This window comes from Etheostoma spectabile, chromosome 20 (genome assembly GCF_008692095.1).
Source record: "Etheostoma spectabile isolate EspeVRDwgs_2016 chromosome 20, UIUC_Espe_1.0, whole genome shotgun sequence".
Classification (NCBI taxonomy): Eukaryota; Metazoa; Chordata; class Actinopteri; order Perciformes; family Percidae; genus Etheostoma; species Etheostoma spectabile.
The window spans coordinates 5,635,967-5,652,161 of NC_045752.1; the positions used below are offsets into that span (position 1 = coordinate 5,635,967).

At 39.0% G+C, this 16,195-nt stretch overlaps 2 protein-coding genes across 2 annotated transcripts; both read right to left on the reverse strand.

Moving 5' to 3' along the window:
- Positions 1-337: 337 nt before the first annotated feature.
- LOC116670703 (gap junction delta-2 protein) lies at positions 338-3,630 on the reverse strand. Its single transcript, XM_032501333.1, has 2 exons — positions 3,153-3,630; positions 338-2,424 (listed from the first exon to the last, which is right to left on the reverse strand). Exons 1-2 carry the CDS (start codon positions 3,221-3,223, stop codon positions 1,581-1,583), a joined length of 915 nt encoding a protein of 304 aa, XP_032357224.1. The 5' UTR covers positions 3,224-3,630; the 3' UTR covers positions 338-1,580.
- Positions 3,631-5,247: 1,617 nt separating this feature from the next.
- Positions 5,248-7,868, reverse strand: LOC116670704 (actin, alpha cardiac muscle 1). The gene is given in 8 exon segments (XM_032501334.1): positions 5,248-5,574; positions 5,636-5,834; positions 6,455-6,605; positions 6,608-6,648; positions 7,008-7,167; positions 7,250-7,383; positions 7,386-7,551; positions 7,760-7,868. Coding segments are annotated over 7 exon segments (990 nt in total). The 5' UTR covers positions 7,546-7,551; positions 7,760-7,868; the 3' UTR covers positions 5,248-5,429.
- Positions 7,869-16,195: the final 8,327 nt, after the last annotated feature.

Sequence of the window (16,195 nt, forward strand, 5' to 3'; positions counted from 1 at the left end):
ATAGTGAGACACTGTGAATCTATAGCTCATTATAAGAGCTCAGAGCAGTGTTGGATTTGATGCATATAGACTAAAAGTTCCCCTAGACCACTCAGTGATTGTAGCATAAGTATTGATCTGTCCTATGGAAGCAGCATCAGTATTGCAACCCATTGCAGAGTGATGAGATCCTGTACAAGGTGTGTCCTGCAGTAGGGATTTCTTTTTTGTACAGTGTGGGTGTGGCTAACATCTTCACTGCACCAAGGCTAAACTTCCACTGGAGCTATATCTGTGTGATAGGTCAGTCAACACAAGCTAGAGTAGCAGACACAAAGTACTGCACCTCACACGTTGCTGGTGTACATGAATCCCACTTTTATTTTTCACAGAAAAAAAAAAAGATCTTTGTTTTTTTTCTGGTTTGTTTTGGTTACATTTAAACCACTATGAAAAACTGTAGCACCAGAGCAGATTCTATTGCCCATTATTTGATAAAAATGTCAATTGTGTGCCATTTTCAATTTTGATCAGCTTTGATTAGGGAGAAACATTTACTTCTTATATATTTATATATATATATATATATATATATATATATATATATATATATATATATATATATAAAGACTAGCACTTTGTTTATTTTTTCCAGTCATTTGCAAAATAAAACAGAGAAAATTGTATATCTTATTATTTTTTTCTTCATTTAAATCACAACAAATACATTTAAAGCAAAGAAAAAAAAAATTGGGCTGCATTTAGCATAATCCAAGCAGGGAATCAGCCTTCATGATGATTATTATATATTTATATATTTATATGTATACATATATATCATGTTTATATACACGTATGGCACTTGATTACACAAAAGCAAGAAAAAAACACTTCACAGATAAAAGCAGTGGGCGCTTTGGTGTGTCATAAATTAAGGAAGTCACAGACGTTAGCGTTTGCAGCAGATTCATCAGATACTGTTTTGCAAGTCAGCTATAAAGCAATGGAACGATTACATATGTTAAGGTCGGTGGTGCAACACAGGCAACATAAAAACATGAATTACGCTGATGTATATCAACTAGGTCGAACCATAGTCAATAATAATTTATATATATGCATATATAAATCTGGATGATAGATTTGTCCTTTAACCATTGTGTATGGTGCCATATAATTAGGTTGATGCCAAAAACAGGTGGAAAAAAAGGTCTTAAAAACACCGTCAGGTCAGTAGCACATTTTGGATAAGGTCAGGCCCTCAAGTGTTCACCTCTTAGTGCAATTTTTGCATTTACTCTCTTCAAGTACAGCAGAACAAGCCCACAAAGAGTAAATATGTGAACACGTTAACATGATCTCCGTTTAGCATCTTACAGAGTATAAACGTTACTAAAAAGTTGCATCAGTGCAATAATAAATAAGTAAGCAAACGTGTAAGCCACGCTTGCCATGGAGTCCTTAAAAGACCAACAACTCAAAAAAATCTGCCCACTCTTAAAGTCATGACACGAATTAGGCGTGCGGAGCTGTCCACCATGTCCATCATGGTTGTTTTTGTTTTGTTTTTGTACATGTTTTCACTCCTTCTTTCCCATGTGTTACACATAAGCAGAGTCACTGGACTGAGTGCGGCCAAAATTAGGCACACTCATCCTAGGCAAGTCCTTATTTCTGATTTCATAAATGGACTTCCGCCGAGCCTGCACACCTCGCACGGCCGTTTTGATTTTCCTCCACCCCAAATGATTGAGTTCTGCCAGGTTCAGCACCACACAAAACCCACTGACGGCGAACATGAAGACCAGGAACACTGTCTTCTCCGTGGGTCTGGAGACGTAGCACTCGACATCTTTTATGCAGGGGTAGCGATCACATTCGTACACCGACGGGACGTTGAATCCATACAAGAAATACTGACCCACCAAAAAGCCTATTTCCAGTGCGTTTCTGAAAACCACCTGGATGATGTAAAACCTGGAGATGCCCTCTTGTCGCCTCAATTTGGACTTTGTAGTTCTCATTGCCGAATTAGGGATCTCTTTGACTTCTAAACAGTCCGGCTCGGCTTCTTTGGTGGAGTTCTCTGTGTTCTGAAGTACTCCATTAATAATGGTGTTCTTTATCTTTTTGCTCTCGTCTCGCTTCAGTGAATCTTGATCCTTATCTAGTGTCAGATAGACTGTTGAATACCGCCGCTCCTTCTGCTTGGCCGACTGATGCACCGAGTACGTGATAAAACAAAGACTCGGGGTGCACACCATGATGATTTGAAACACCCAATATCTAATGTGTGAAATGGGAAATGCTTTGTCGTAGCATGCCTGGTTGCAGCCCGGTTGTAAGGTGTTACAAACAAACATGGTCTGCTCGTCATCATAGACAGTCTCTCCAACTATTGCTACGATTAGAATCCGGAAGATGACCACCACTGTTAGTAGGATCCTAAAAAGCAAGCAAACAAACAAACAATGTGAAAATAAGTGTAGATATATGTGTGTTAACTGATACAAATGGGGTTGAGTTGTGCGCAACGTCGGTGGCTGAAGCGCTCACAGTTCAATTCGGGTGTGTTGGATTTAGGGAGCTGTCCAGTGCTGAAACAGGACGCTCTTTAGGGATAGGTGTTTTTTTTTACCGTGTACTTTGTGTTAGGCGTCTCTCGGTGTGTCTGCTTGTGTGGCTTGTGTTCTCTGATTTGATGGCTGAAATGAAATGACATGTAAGCGATCAGCGTCGCTTTGACTGTACCTGTGTGAGCTTCGTTAATGGAAAGAGGGGATACCGCCGACTCTCTCCATATCTTTCTGCCACCCATGAGTGCACAACCACCACTCAAACTCACCAACAAACATCAAATGGATTCGTGGATGAATGAATACATGAAATGACACATGAATTTTAGTTTGGTTAAGGCTGTTTGCAACATCATCCCATCTTCTGAAACGACAGCTGTCAACTGATTTATTAAGCTGACTCGTTTAGGAGGAGGGAAAAAAGGATATCTGTGAAACAAGACAGAAGAATCCACAACACAGACACGAAGGACTGGGCACCATGCTAAAGAAGATCCTCGAAGCACAACACAGAAACGGGGGACTGGGAACCATGCTAAAGACGATCCTGGAGGCTGCTGCGTTTCTTCGGTTCTTGGTTTTTGTTGATCATCTTACCTTCCTATCATAGTAGAGTGCTGCTGGACAGCAGCCTCCAGGAGCCTCTCTAGTATAGTCCATTCCCCCATTTCTGAGCATCCGGAGAAGACTAGAGCACAACGGCACTCTGTTCAAATCCCTCCAAAAAAAGCGCGTTATTTCCCGTCCTGTCTCTCTCTGACTCTCGTTGTTTTTCAGTCTCCAAAGCGTCCGATTTGAGCTAAAAAATACATCTGTCACGGGATGCTGCTGCCGTCCCCGTTTCTCGCTGTCTCTCTGCGCGCTATCTGGCTGGTTATGTGCTGAGCGCGCAGCGCCTGTGAGCGTCCTGTTGTGTGTGCCGAGCGCTCCCACGACGTTGCCACACTATTCCTTGTCATGGGAGTCTGAAGGGCTGATTACTATAAGCCCTCCTATTTTCGATCTTCAGATCAGGTTGATGGGTTGCGCGCGGCGTGTGGATGGAGGGAGGTTGGATTTAATGTCTTGCCAGCGTTAATCCGCCTTTAAGTAGTCTCCCCCCGCCCATGCGTCACATACGCGCAGACAGGTCGGTGGAGCGCAGCCAGGAGTACCATGGCTTCTGATTTTTAATATTTTAGTTTTGTGTATAGCGAAGCTATTCAGTGGACAGAACAATCGTGGCCACAGTGGTGTATAACCTTCAACGCCTTGAGATTGTACATTTTATTATAGGCGGCTTTACGTGAGAATCAAACACCTAACCTGGCTGTATAGTACCACCAAACCACCAAATGTGCACCATATAACAATATACATCCTTCCGGTACAGTTCTTGTGGATGTACCGTGGTCTGTGCACGAGGGTCAAGGTGACTTCCGTGTGTTTTAACTTGCCACTGTTTTGATAGTTGCAATAACGTGTGGCCTATATGCAGCAAATCACATAATAATAAATGGACCCAATCTTCCTGTCTTGGCGTGGACAGCCTTGCATGCCCAGAGGTATCCCTCCGCAGGCTGCTGGCCCGGCTGGTAGAGCTGTTGTTTTCACCTCGGGTAAAGATGATGCTGGACGCATTGACAGAGAGAAAGTACCGTCCGAGTTGCTAATCGCTTTACAAGGCAGCCTGCCTGCCTGTCTGTCTCTCTGTCTGTGTGGAGGTTTAAAAATAGAAGCATATACATGACCCCGCCCTCTGAGATTTGATCAACTTAGAGCGCTGTATTATGTGTACACTAATATTAGACTATTGTGTGGTTTGACACCATCCATGCCAGTTATTAACGCGATTGTCTTTTTAAACTTAAATGAGTGTCTTCACTATGTAATAAAACTTCATGTAGCATAAGAGACTCATAGCATATTATTAAGTTTCTTGATTATTATATAACCATATAAAGTAGTGCATTGATGCCCTTTTAATCAGCAGTATTTGGTAATGTATCTATTGAATTGGAATCTGATTCAGATTTCAGGAAGTTCTTTGGTACCGTAGGGATTTGGTTCACTAATGGATAACCAAGTTATTATTAATATATTATTATTGTTAGCATCATCTAAATGTATCCAGTAGGTTCACAGGTAGGCAGGGTGAGCTGAAACTTTGTGTGGTTTATTTCTCATGAGGTGGCTTATCCTCTCCGCTCACTGTAATCTTCTCTAATTCAAATCTTTAATAACCTTTACATCACGTGACAGAAGGACAGAGCCTCGCTGCTTTCGAGACACGGAGAGAGGGAGGGGGGAGAGAGAGAAAGAGAGAGGCAGAAAGAGAGAGGGAGAGAGAAAGACAGATGGAGATAGAGATATACACACAGAGAGGCAAAGAGCGAGAGAGAGAGAGAAAATGACAAACACACACGTACAAGTACACACATACACAAACACACAGGACAGCGCGCGCACACACACGCACTCCTTTCTCTCTCTCACACACACTCACACACACCTACATGCACACACAATATATATACAATACATATAAATCAATAAATGTTGCTTTAATGTTCAAGTGTTAGCATCATTCTTATTTTAGCAATTTAATTGGACAGAGAGAAAGAGAGAGAGAGAGAGAGAGAGAGAGATCCTAAATAAAATTGTGAAAAACACCCCTATGCTTGAGATTCAACCTGAAAAGAAAGAAAATGCGTCTCCTGCAAGTTCCGGTTCTTGTTTATTGTAAACCTGTACATATCCACATATAAATTGCACTTAAGTGTAAACAAAGAATTTGACGACAACACACAAATTCCTGCTTTGGAGCCATTACTTGGGTTGTTGGCACAGAAAAGAGGGAAGTAACAGAGGGTGAGGACGGGGGCAGTCTGGCACTTAAAAGCACTTCCTGTGGACGATGGAGGGTCCAGCCTCATCATACTCCTGCTTGCTGATCCACATCTGCTGGAAGGTGGACAGAGAGGCCAGGATGGAGCCCCCGATCCACACAGAGTACTTCCTCTCAGGGGGGGGCGATGATCTAACCACAAACACACTTGTTCATTTAGGACTCTGCTCATAGAAATGTTATTCATATTCACTAAACAGTCAAAGTTACCTTAATCTTTATGGTGCTGGGGGCCAGGGCAGTGATCTCCTTCTGCATGCGGTCAGCGATACCAGGGTACATGGTGTTGCTGCCGGACAGCACGTTGTTGGCGTACAGGTCCTTACGGATGTCAATGTCACACTTCATGATGCTGTTGTAAGTGGTTTCGTGGATGCCAGCAGATTCCATGCCTGTGCAAACACAGCGGATAAATTATTGCATATTACCCTGCTGCAAAGAACACAGCTATGGACACATCTGACACCGCTTTCAGCTGTCGTAACAGGTGATGAAATGGACAGCTCCGCCAACAGCTGTGCGCTCTGTGGCGCAAATGTGACCAATAAGCCCCTGCTTTAAATTACTCAGTCATGTCTTTTTATCGAAGCAGAAGTTTGATAAACTATGACCTCCAGTTGGTGATCATAATTAGACAGCCAATCACTTATATGAGCAATATCACGTCTGTTTTTGGAAAACAATGCCTTCATCCAGTGTTTATTCTGATTTAATAACATATTTATGTTCGCCTGAAACTCTTGGCAAACCGAAAAAGGCAAATTTACTTTTAGCTTGTTTCAAAACAATTTTCACATTATTCCATTGTTTTATTTTGCGCACAAAACAAGTGAAGTTATCGTTTCATCTGTTCATAAGAACGAAAATGTAATACTTTAAGATAACTCTTAAAATGACTATAGTAAAGACCCCGAAGCCAATTCATCATTAGAAACCTTTAAATCTATAGTTTATAGGACAATGTCACTTCAACTAAATAAAGTCTTCGATGTCTTCACTCGCTTTTACGCACCAATGAATGAGGGCTGGAAGAGTGTCTCAGGGCAGCGGAAACGCTCGTTGCCGATGGTGATGACCTGCCCGTCGGGCAGCTCGTAGCTCTTCTCCAGGGATGAGGAGGAGGAGGCGGTGGCCATCTCATTCTCAAAGTCCAAAGCCACGTATAGCACAACTTTTCCTTGATGTCACGCACAATCTCGCGCTCAGCTGGAGAGGATCAGATTTATTTTGTGTCAGTGAAATGTCTATCATCAAAAAAATGTGAAGATAATTACATGCGCGTGATAAGACAACCCCTGGGTTTGATTGTTTAAACAATTTATTAAAATAAAAGATTTGCTTTATCCAAAACAAACTAGGCTAGGCATCATGTCTCTTTTTTCTTTACCAATTTTGTCGTGCAGATGGATTATTGTAATAAACAGATTCGCGTTTTTGTCTTCTGTGCATGTTTAGGGTCGAGGGGTGTAACTAAATAAAAGTAATGATAATTTGGAAATACAGTCCGTGATGCGTTATAGCCAACCTAAGTTAGTCAAAAATATTAATTAGTAGTCTATACTCACCTGTTGTGACAAAAGAGTATCCACGCTCAGTCAGAATCTTCATAAGGTCATCTGTGAGGTCACGACCGGCCAAATCCAATCGCATAATGGCGTGAGGAAGAGCGTAACCCTCATAAATTGGCACGTTTTGGGTCACATCGTCACCGGAATCCAAAACAATGCTTGATGATGAATACGTAAACATTTCATTCTTATATTAACTCACTGAACAAAATCGCTTTCACGCCTGAGGAGTCTTTTTTACATGTGGTACGTCCAGAGGCGTACAGGGACAGCACTGCCTGGATAGCCACGTACATTGCGGGGACATTAAAAGTCTCGAACATAATCTGGCTCATCTTCTCTCTGTTGGCCTTTGGGTTGAGGGGGGCTTCTCTGGGGCCACGCGCAGCTCGTTGTAGAAGGTGTGGTGCCAGATCTTCTCCATGTCGTCCCAGGTGATGATGCCGTGCTCGATGGGGTACTTCAGGGTCAAGATGCCTCTTTTGCTCTGGGCCTCGTCACCAACGTAGGAGTCCTTCTGGCCTATACCAACCATGACGCCCTGATAAGGATCAGGAAATTAGTGATGTAGTGGAGAACTACTACTAACCACCACACAGCATCACTACTACTACTATAAACAGATTTAAACTGTATTTTTAGAATCATAAATAGACTGTTTTCCTAAATTATTAGTTGTAGATACGTAATGTTCGTGCGCAATTACGCACGTTGGATCTGGCCCTCCAAAGCCATAGACTATTTTTTACCTGGTGACGGGGGCGACCCACGATGGAAGGGAAGACGGCGCGAGGTGCGTCATCGCCGGCGAACCCAGCCTTCACCAGGCTGGAACCGTTATCACACACCAGGGCGGTAGACACACGTGGACACGCGCGCACACGCACGCAGAGGCACGGTTAGATCTAGTGATTGTTTCGATTGAAGATATTACCTTCTCTTCATAGACCGACAAAAACACAATTTTTGTTGACAAAGAACCAAGGGAATGGTGGTGTGTTGTGGCATGTTATAGGATTGTGTTGGTATTCAGATTTTCTTCGATGGGGCACTAACACTGGAACTGTTAAACGTTAATATTGTTTCAGTATTTTTACAACGACTGTGGCCCAGCGAAAGAAAAGAAGCTGATGAACCTCATGCCGATGTTGTGAGATGGTCCGTTTCAGTTAGTGATGACATTTGGTTAAGCAAAGATGGAAATCATTGCCATTCGTGTATCGATCCTCTTGTGATAAATCCACTGGTTGGCCGTGGTTAGTCCTTTGGTCAGTCGTGCAGGTACTCACCAGATCAGCACCATGCGCCAGATCTTCAGTGGGTAAACCAGGGGTGGCAAACTGTCACGTCGGATCAATTTATACCCTGCCAAGTGTCCATATTTGGTTGCCCATTGCCCCAATGACAACAGCCACTCCCTGAAGGGCATAACAATGAGAGGGAACTCCTGCTTGGACACCTGTGCCTGCCGCCGGTGCATGGAGGACAGCAGCGTGGACAGACAGAAGCTGACAGGCTTCCTTTTGATCTCTTCCGACCGATAAATCACAATATTACTAAAAACAACTCTGTGTCTGTGAAAGACCTATTCTAGAAAGCAGCAGCATGACTCAATGTTATCTGATGTCAGTATAATAATTATATAATGTTAGTGTTTTAACTAAGACAAACTGAATAAAACGTCCCTTTGATGCATAATAAACAACGGATTGAAAACAGAAAGAGTCACAACCCAAGCCACATCTACACTGTATCTCAATATCAAAACAAGGGTACTTGGGAAATGAATATATTGACATGTTTTGCTAGTAAGTCAAAGTAATAACTTATTGCACTTCTTTTGTGTCTGAGTTTCTGGAAAGGTCCCTTAAACATTCTAGAGCTGAGACTGGCAGGACACATGTAGCCCTACAGGACCAAATGAGGAGACTTATTGTGCTACACAGCTGGTGTCAGCAGTTGTTTGACTCCATTAGAAGCTCCAAGCCCCACATTTCCGATTTGTCTGAACAAAGAAGAGGAAGCCACTGCTGCAGACCAAACATTCCTGTTGTAGTACAGCGTAAGTGTCCCCCACTTAAAACAGTTTTACTACATTTCATGCACATCACATATTCATGAACAAAAATATGCTGCTGGACTCACCATATGGCAAATGAAAATTGATATATTTTCAAATACATTCATAGATCTAATTAGCATAAAATCAATGAGTTTCCATAATTCTAATGAGCTACTTGGACGTTATTGATGGGGTGGTCATGCAACATGATGTGTCCTCATGTGGAAAATTTAGAAATAATTCAAATGAATGCTTTAGTCATACTCTCTTGGTTTCACATTTGCATTTTTCACATTGATTGTTGTAGAAAAATCCTAATGCAAACCAGACACCAAAATATTTTTTATGTGTTTGGCAGAAAATTGAAACTAGAAAGCACAATATTCAGTCAAAAAATATAAAGCTCTAACAGGAAGAAATACTTTGGCCTGAGTGTAATATCAAAGGTTATCGCAGTGCATTGAATTCATTCTCTTTGGCATATTTCTCTTCCTCTGTCTGAGCACATTCTAGTACCTCAAACACCAACCACTGGTCCTGTAATTACCTTTTTATGTAATAGAAGTCAAGGCAACGTCTTGTTCTGTGTAAGAAACCTTTACAGATAAATCAAAAGCAATGTTGATACTTTTTGTTGTTGCCGACATCAAAACAATAAAGAATAAGGTACATCTCTTGTTGTGACACATGCCATATTCTTTCTTTATTCCTGCACTAAGAAAGAATAAGACATAAGACAATGACATTGCCGGTTTACTTGAAATAGACAGGGAGCGAGCTCTGAAGGCTGTAAAATAACATTGGCTAAGAGCAGTGGATGGTCCCACCACAAGGAGGACAAGACAAAAGGGCACAGCAAGCCATGAATCATATGCTGCTGTCACCCGACCCCGAGCCATAACCCTTTACTGTGTGACTCTTTGTTTTGGTCTTATGTAATGAATGGTCTGCTTTGAGCATCCTTTGCCTCCGTATTCAAATAACAGTAACATTTTTTGACCAAAGCTAAGTTAAGTTTGTCTAAGGAGAATAGAACTGTTAAGGACAAGAAGGAACAGTGGGCTTTCAACATGAGTTTGCCCTTCTGCCAAAATAGTAAGTTGTTTTAAAATTAAATTTCAGTGTTTGCCGCTATCCTTTTTTCATAGTGTGTTCAGGGACTGTCACTGCTAAGGCAAGGGCTCAGGATATATATAGTGGTAAACTGTAAACTGTTTGTTGTGCTGGTTCTCAGAGCACCCAGTGGTGTGAAAGGTTCATGCCAGACTGGGGATTAGACAGAGACACTTGGAGGCTGCTCAAATAGTCCTGTGGTGTGACTTTTACTTTAGCTGTTGCTACTGAGAGTAAATCATTGTGGCACGACCATTCTCCTCCAACTCATGACCCCTCAGGAAATCGGCCTCATTGCTCAGCATTAGAGATGAGATAATGAGGATAAAACCGTCCAGAAAAAAAAAAAAAACCTATTGATTTTTCTATGGGAATTTCACATCATAAACAGAGTACAAGTCCTTTAAAAGAACCCTGAGGGTAAGTCATTTGCTTGATGCAGGCAAGGTTTTATATCTAAATCAATAATGTGCACATATACCGTATGGGAATGTCCCCATGCTAGATTGTAGCATTCTAGCTCGCTCAATACAACTGGTCTAAAAGCACTTTGTTCTTTCCAACATAGCACATATATCTGTGTTGAGCGTCAGGGGCTATTTAAAGGTCACAGCAGAAAGAAGACATGAAACGTATTGCTTAGTGAAAATTGGGTGTCCTCTCTCTCTCTCTCTCTCTCTCTCTCTCTCTCTCTCTCTCTCTCTCTTTCTCTTTCTGACCAGTGCACTGAATCCTGAGTGACAATCTGTTGGCCTATGTTAAAGTCTTCTGCTAGGTAGCTCAAAGAAGCACAGGGCTTGGATAGCTGTCAGTGTGGCTGCAGTTATACAGTAAACATTGGCTTTATCATTAATATTTTAGATATTAAGTCTCACTTTCCAAAAATGCAAAGTTTTAAGTTTTTATACTTTATGAACATCTGTTTTGTAATAGGCTCATAGGCAACACATGTTAGTTAGGACTACAGTGAAAAGGCGCAAGGAAAAAAAGTTCTGATTTTGGAAAAGAGAGTTAGATTTACCAACTGGTCCTGGTCAAAATGAAACTTTATTATTTTTATCTGCAACAATCTACAACTACTACATGATGGAATTCATTAAACACAATGCTACTTCTTGATATTTAAGTGTACCAAATGATCAAAGTTGGAAAGGAAATATATAGAATGTCGCTCAAACAAATTAAGGCTGCAACAAATTAGTTTTTTTATTATTGATTGTTCTGTTTTTCATTTTTAAAGATGCAGTAGGTAAGACTTATAAAACTAACTTTCTGTCGTATTCGCTGAAACTGACCCTATGTTCGAGTAGAAGTACATGAAGCAGCCTACAGTTTGTAGTATGACTTGCAAAATCCACCTCTCCCTGTTCAGATGCACCAATCAGGAACAGGGGGGCGTGTCTAACTGTGTGTCAATCTCTGCTCAGGCACACACATTTCATAGCGTCCTCCACTTAGGGGGGAGGGACTGAGAAGTTGTCACTGTTAAAAACGTTTTGGCTAAGTTCTGGATCTTCACAATCCTACCTACAGCACCTTTAATAGAAGTATAACATGTACTAAATATCGAGTTGAAACATACTAAAACCAGTCTGTAAAATACCCGCCATGTTTATTCGACTGTAAACTCCTCCTAGGTCGCTAAAACCCCCATTGAAAACTGTAATGTCAGTGTCCTTAATGGTTGCTATGGCCCTGCTCAAGGTCTACCATATTAAAATGTACTTGAGACTACTGAATTATCCATCTTCAAACCCTCTGAAAAAAAAATTCTGAATTTGTCATTAGGAAACTAGAAACCAGGAAAAGCTCTTCCTCTTGTGGACTGGAGAAGTGGCCCACTTTGCGGCATTGCAAACTGACATTTCCTCACATAGCCATTTACCGGCTACCTACTCCACAATGTGTGTTTGTTTGTGTGTGCATGTGTGAATATGAGGGTGAAATTACAGAGCTGTATGTGGTTAATTGAACAGGGAGGCTTATACTTATTCTTTTTCTCTCTCTCTCTCCCAGGTCTTGCAACCAGTAGGAGCAGGCTTTTCCACTGCCAGTAAGAACCCCTCCCTGTCTTTTAGCCTTTCAGTAAAGCATACTCTGTTTGGCTTCAAGGCCTACTGCCCGCTGTGTCCTCTGCCAAGACTTCTGGGAGGAAAAACAGAGAAAGTTGAATTAAAATCGGGTGATTTTTTTGGCAAGTGGCTTCTAGCCTCAGGATGTTTGGGAGCAGAACTGGGCAGACAAGAAAGCAATCTAACTAGGTCTCCTATGATACTCACATAAATATTTGGGCATTGTTCACATCCTTTTTTTAAATAAGTTTTTCTCAAATAATAACCCCCGATTGAAATAACGAATGGGGTTTTGTCACTGTGCGTCTGTCAAGAGTGAGGGGTAGAAAATGAGGTTAAAAAGTGCTTTGGATTTAAATGAAATATTCATGAATCAAATTTAAATAAGCTAAAAAAAACATAACTACCCAGATGCTTTGGTAGGCTGCTTAGCATTAGTATTTTGGTAATGCTTTATAGGGGTCCCTAAGTATTGAATCCTGAGTTATTTTGGTGGTATCAACAAATGTGCACTGCCAGTCAAAACTGATAAGAAAGCTTGTGAGTTAAACACCTCGCTTAGAAGAAGTTCAGCAAAATAGGCTTTTGCACTCTGATATTTTACATATATTTAAACTGTTTAATTGAACTTCTACAGGATGCTGTTAGGAAGCTAAATCTGCTCCAGCCTCAAAAGAGACCAATAAACCATTGCTTTAAGTATTTCACACTTTGCCCTCAAAATGTTTAGTACATCAATGTGCTGCTCTGGAATTTTCGTTTGGACTGTGATTCCGTTTCATGTTTTACTCTTCATCTCATTAGCTTTAAAAGTGTATCACAAGATAAAAGTAAAAAAAGGTTCCTTGGTTGGACTTTTCAGCCACAGTGGACTTCTGCAGCGAACTTAGTTTTAAAGTTAACCTTTGATATTTTGAAAGATTCAAAAGTAGTCTGAAAATCCACAGGCTACTTTAACATTTATAGGGCTTTACCTATAAACAAACATGTCAAGTGGTTTAGTTAAATTTATTTAAAGTATGAAAAAGTAAAAGTAGTGTAAATTGTGTAAAATCACCCATTTCATAATGTCATGTGGATAATTATCACTGATGCATTAACTTGTGAGTAGCATTTTTTGTTGTGGTTGGTCAAGGTAATTTTAAATACCAAACAATGGGCAGTTGAATCAGCAAAACCCTCCAAATGTATAACACATTTACATGACTAAATCAAAAACCTTGTTTTAAAAGTGCAGTCTAAATAGTTCTACCAGTTCTTTTTTGGAATTGAGTGTCTTTCTCGAAACAAGACACAACAAGGCGTTGCAACACTAGAATAAGACAATTAGGAAAGTGGAAATATTACAATTTGATCTTTTTTTTACTTTTTTATAAGGAAATATACTTTTAATTCCAGATTAAAATTACCTGATAAGATGGAGATGTCACTGAACAGTAAATCTTGTTTTAAAACATGCATATGTTTTGCATGAAAAAAATCTACAAAAGAACCAGTTTCTAAAGCTGTCAGAACTAAGAGTACAATATGATTTAAAAAAAAAAAAATGGAAACACTGCAAAGTACACTTACCTTAGAACTGTAATTAACTACTGTATTTGAATAAATGTTCCCAGTTACATTCCACAAATGGAAATCCCTCTTCTTAATACAATACATTATTTCAGTGTTTATTTGTGGCAGTTGCCTCTAATCAATGGTGCTAAAGTGGAGTGTTCTCTTTTACCTCTGGATCCATATTACCACTAAATCCAGAAGAAAATAAAATAATATTTTTTATATAATTATCAACTCCTGTGAACAACATTACTTCTGACCTCAAAGCTCAACAAAAACTCTACTGAAGCAAGCCAAACTGACCCCAACAACAGTAATCAAGCAAAGGGGGACTTAAGGTCATAAATTAGTATGTGCCAGATGAAAATGGTAATTTACCATGATAATCCTCTAAAGTGTTTGGTCAAGCACAAGAGTTCCCTCCCCTATTTGTCATAATAAGTCAGATCACACTCAGTTGAGTCACATGAGTTTAATTAAACATAGCCTGATGTCCCACTGAGACACACAGTTAGATAATAAATGCCATAAACATATTCTTTGTAAGCCTGCCTTGTTGCATGTTCCAATTTTATTCCAAAACGTTTTCAGCGTTCTAGCTCGAAGTTTGACCTTTAACCTTTTGTATAAAAAAAGTCATAATTTCATCAAAAAGTCATAGTATAGTATGTTAAAAAATGCTTAAAAAAGTCATAGTATAGTATGTTGAAAAATGTCATAGTATAGTATGTCGGAAAAAGTAGTTAAAAAGTTAAAGTATATTATGTCGGAAAATGTCATAGTATAGCATGTCCAAAAAAGTTACAGCATAGTATGTCCAAAAACGTCATAGTATAGTATGTCGGAAAAAGGAGTTAAAAAGTCAAAGTATATTATGTTGGAAAAAGTCATGGTATAGTATGTCAAAACAATTTATCAAAAAGTCAAAGTATAGTAAGTCGGAAAAAGTGATAAAAAAGTCATAGAATGGTATGTCGGAAAAAGTAGTTAAAAAGTTAAAGTATAATATGTCGGAAAAAGTCATAGTATAGTATGTCCAAAAAAGTTACAGTAAACTATGTCAAAAAAGTGATCAAAATGTCATAATATAGTATTTTAAAAAGATCAAAATGTCATAGTATGTCGGAAAAAGTCATCAAAAAGTCATAGAATAGTAAGTTGGAAAAAGTGATAAAAAGTCATAGTATATAGTATATCGGAAAAAGTAATAAAAACTCACAGTATAGCATGTCAAAAAAGTGATAAAAATGTCGTAGTATATAGTATATCGGAAAACGAAATAAAAACTCACAGTATAGCATGTCAAAAAAGTGATAAAAATGTTGTAGTATGTTGGAAAAAGGGTTCAAAAAAGTCAAAGAATAAAATGTCAGAAAAAGTCATAGTAGAGTATTTTGAAAAAAGTAATTAAAACCGTCATAGTGTAGTATGACAAAAAACGGATCAAAAAGTCATAGTATAGTATGACGAAAAAAGTCATAGTATAGTATGTCGAAAAAAGTGTTTAAAAAAGTATAGTATGTCGAAAAACGGATCAAAAAGTCATAGTATAGCATGTCAAAAAAGTGAAAAAAATGTCATAGTATATAGTATATTGTAAAAAGTAATAAAAACCCACAGTATAGCATGTCAAAAAAGTGATAAAAATGTCGTAGTATATAGTATGTTGGAAAAAGGGTTCAAAAAAGTAAAAGAATAGAATATCAGAAATAGTCATAGTATAGTATTTTGAAAAAAGTAATTAAAAACGTCATAGTGTAGTATGACAAAAAACGGATCAAAAAGTCATAGTATAGTATGTTGAAAAAAGTGTTTAAAAAAGTCATAGTATAGTATGTCGAAAAACGGATCAAAAAGTCATAGTATAGTATGACAAAAAAAGTCATAGTACAATATGTCGAAAATCGGATCAAAAGGTCATAGTATAGTTTGTCAAAAAAACTGTTTAATAAAGTCATAGTATAGTATGTCGAAAAACTGATCAAAAAGTCATAGTATAGTATGTCGAAGAAGGGATACAAATTCATAGTATAATATGCTGAAAAAGGGATCAAAAAGTCATAGTATAGTATGTCGGAAATCCACAGTATAAGTATGTCGAAAAAAGTGATTAAAAAGTCATAGTTTAGTAAGTAGGAAAAAGTGATACAATGTCATAGTATAGCTTGTCAAAAAAAGTCATAGTATAGTAGGTTGGAAAGGGTGATAAAAAAGTCATAGTATAATATGACAAAAAAAGTCATAGTACAATATGTCGAAAATCGGATCAAAAAGTCATAGTATAGTAGGTTGGAAAGGGTGATAAAAAAGGCATAGTATAGTATGTTGAACAAAAGTGATAAAAAGTCATAGTATAGGATGTTGAAAAAAGGGATAAAATT

Excerpts from the sequence above, each read along its gene's own strand:
- LOC116670703 (XM_032501333.1), bottom strand. The coding sequence starts at position 3,223 with ATGGGGGAATGGACTATACTAGAGAGGCTCCTGGAGGCTGCTGTCCAG. Across the intron at positions 2,425-3,152 it reads CACTCTACTATGATAGGAAG|GATCCTACTAACAGTGGTGG; the intron begins GTAAGATGATCA and ends CTTGCTTTTTAG.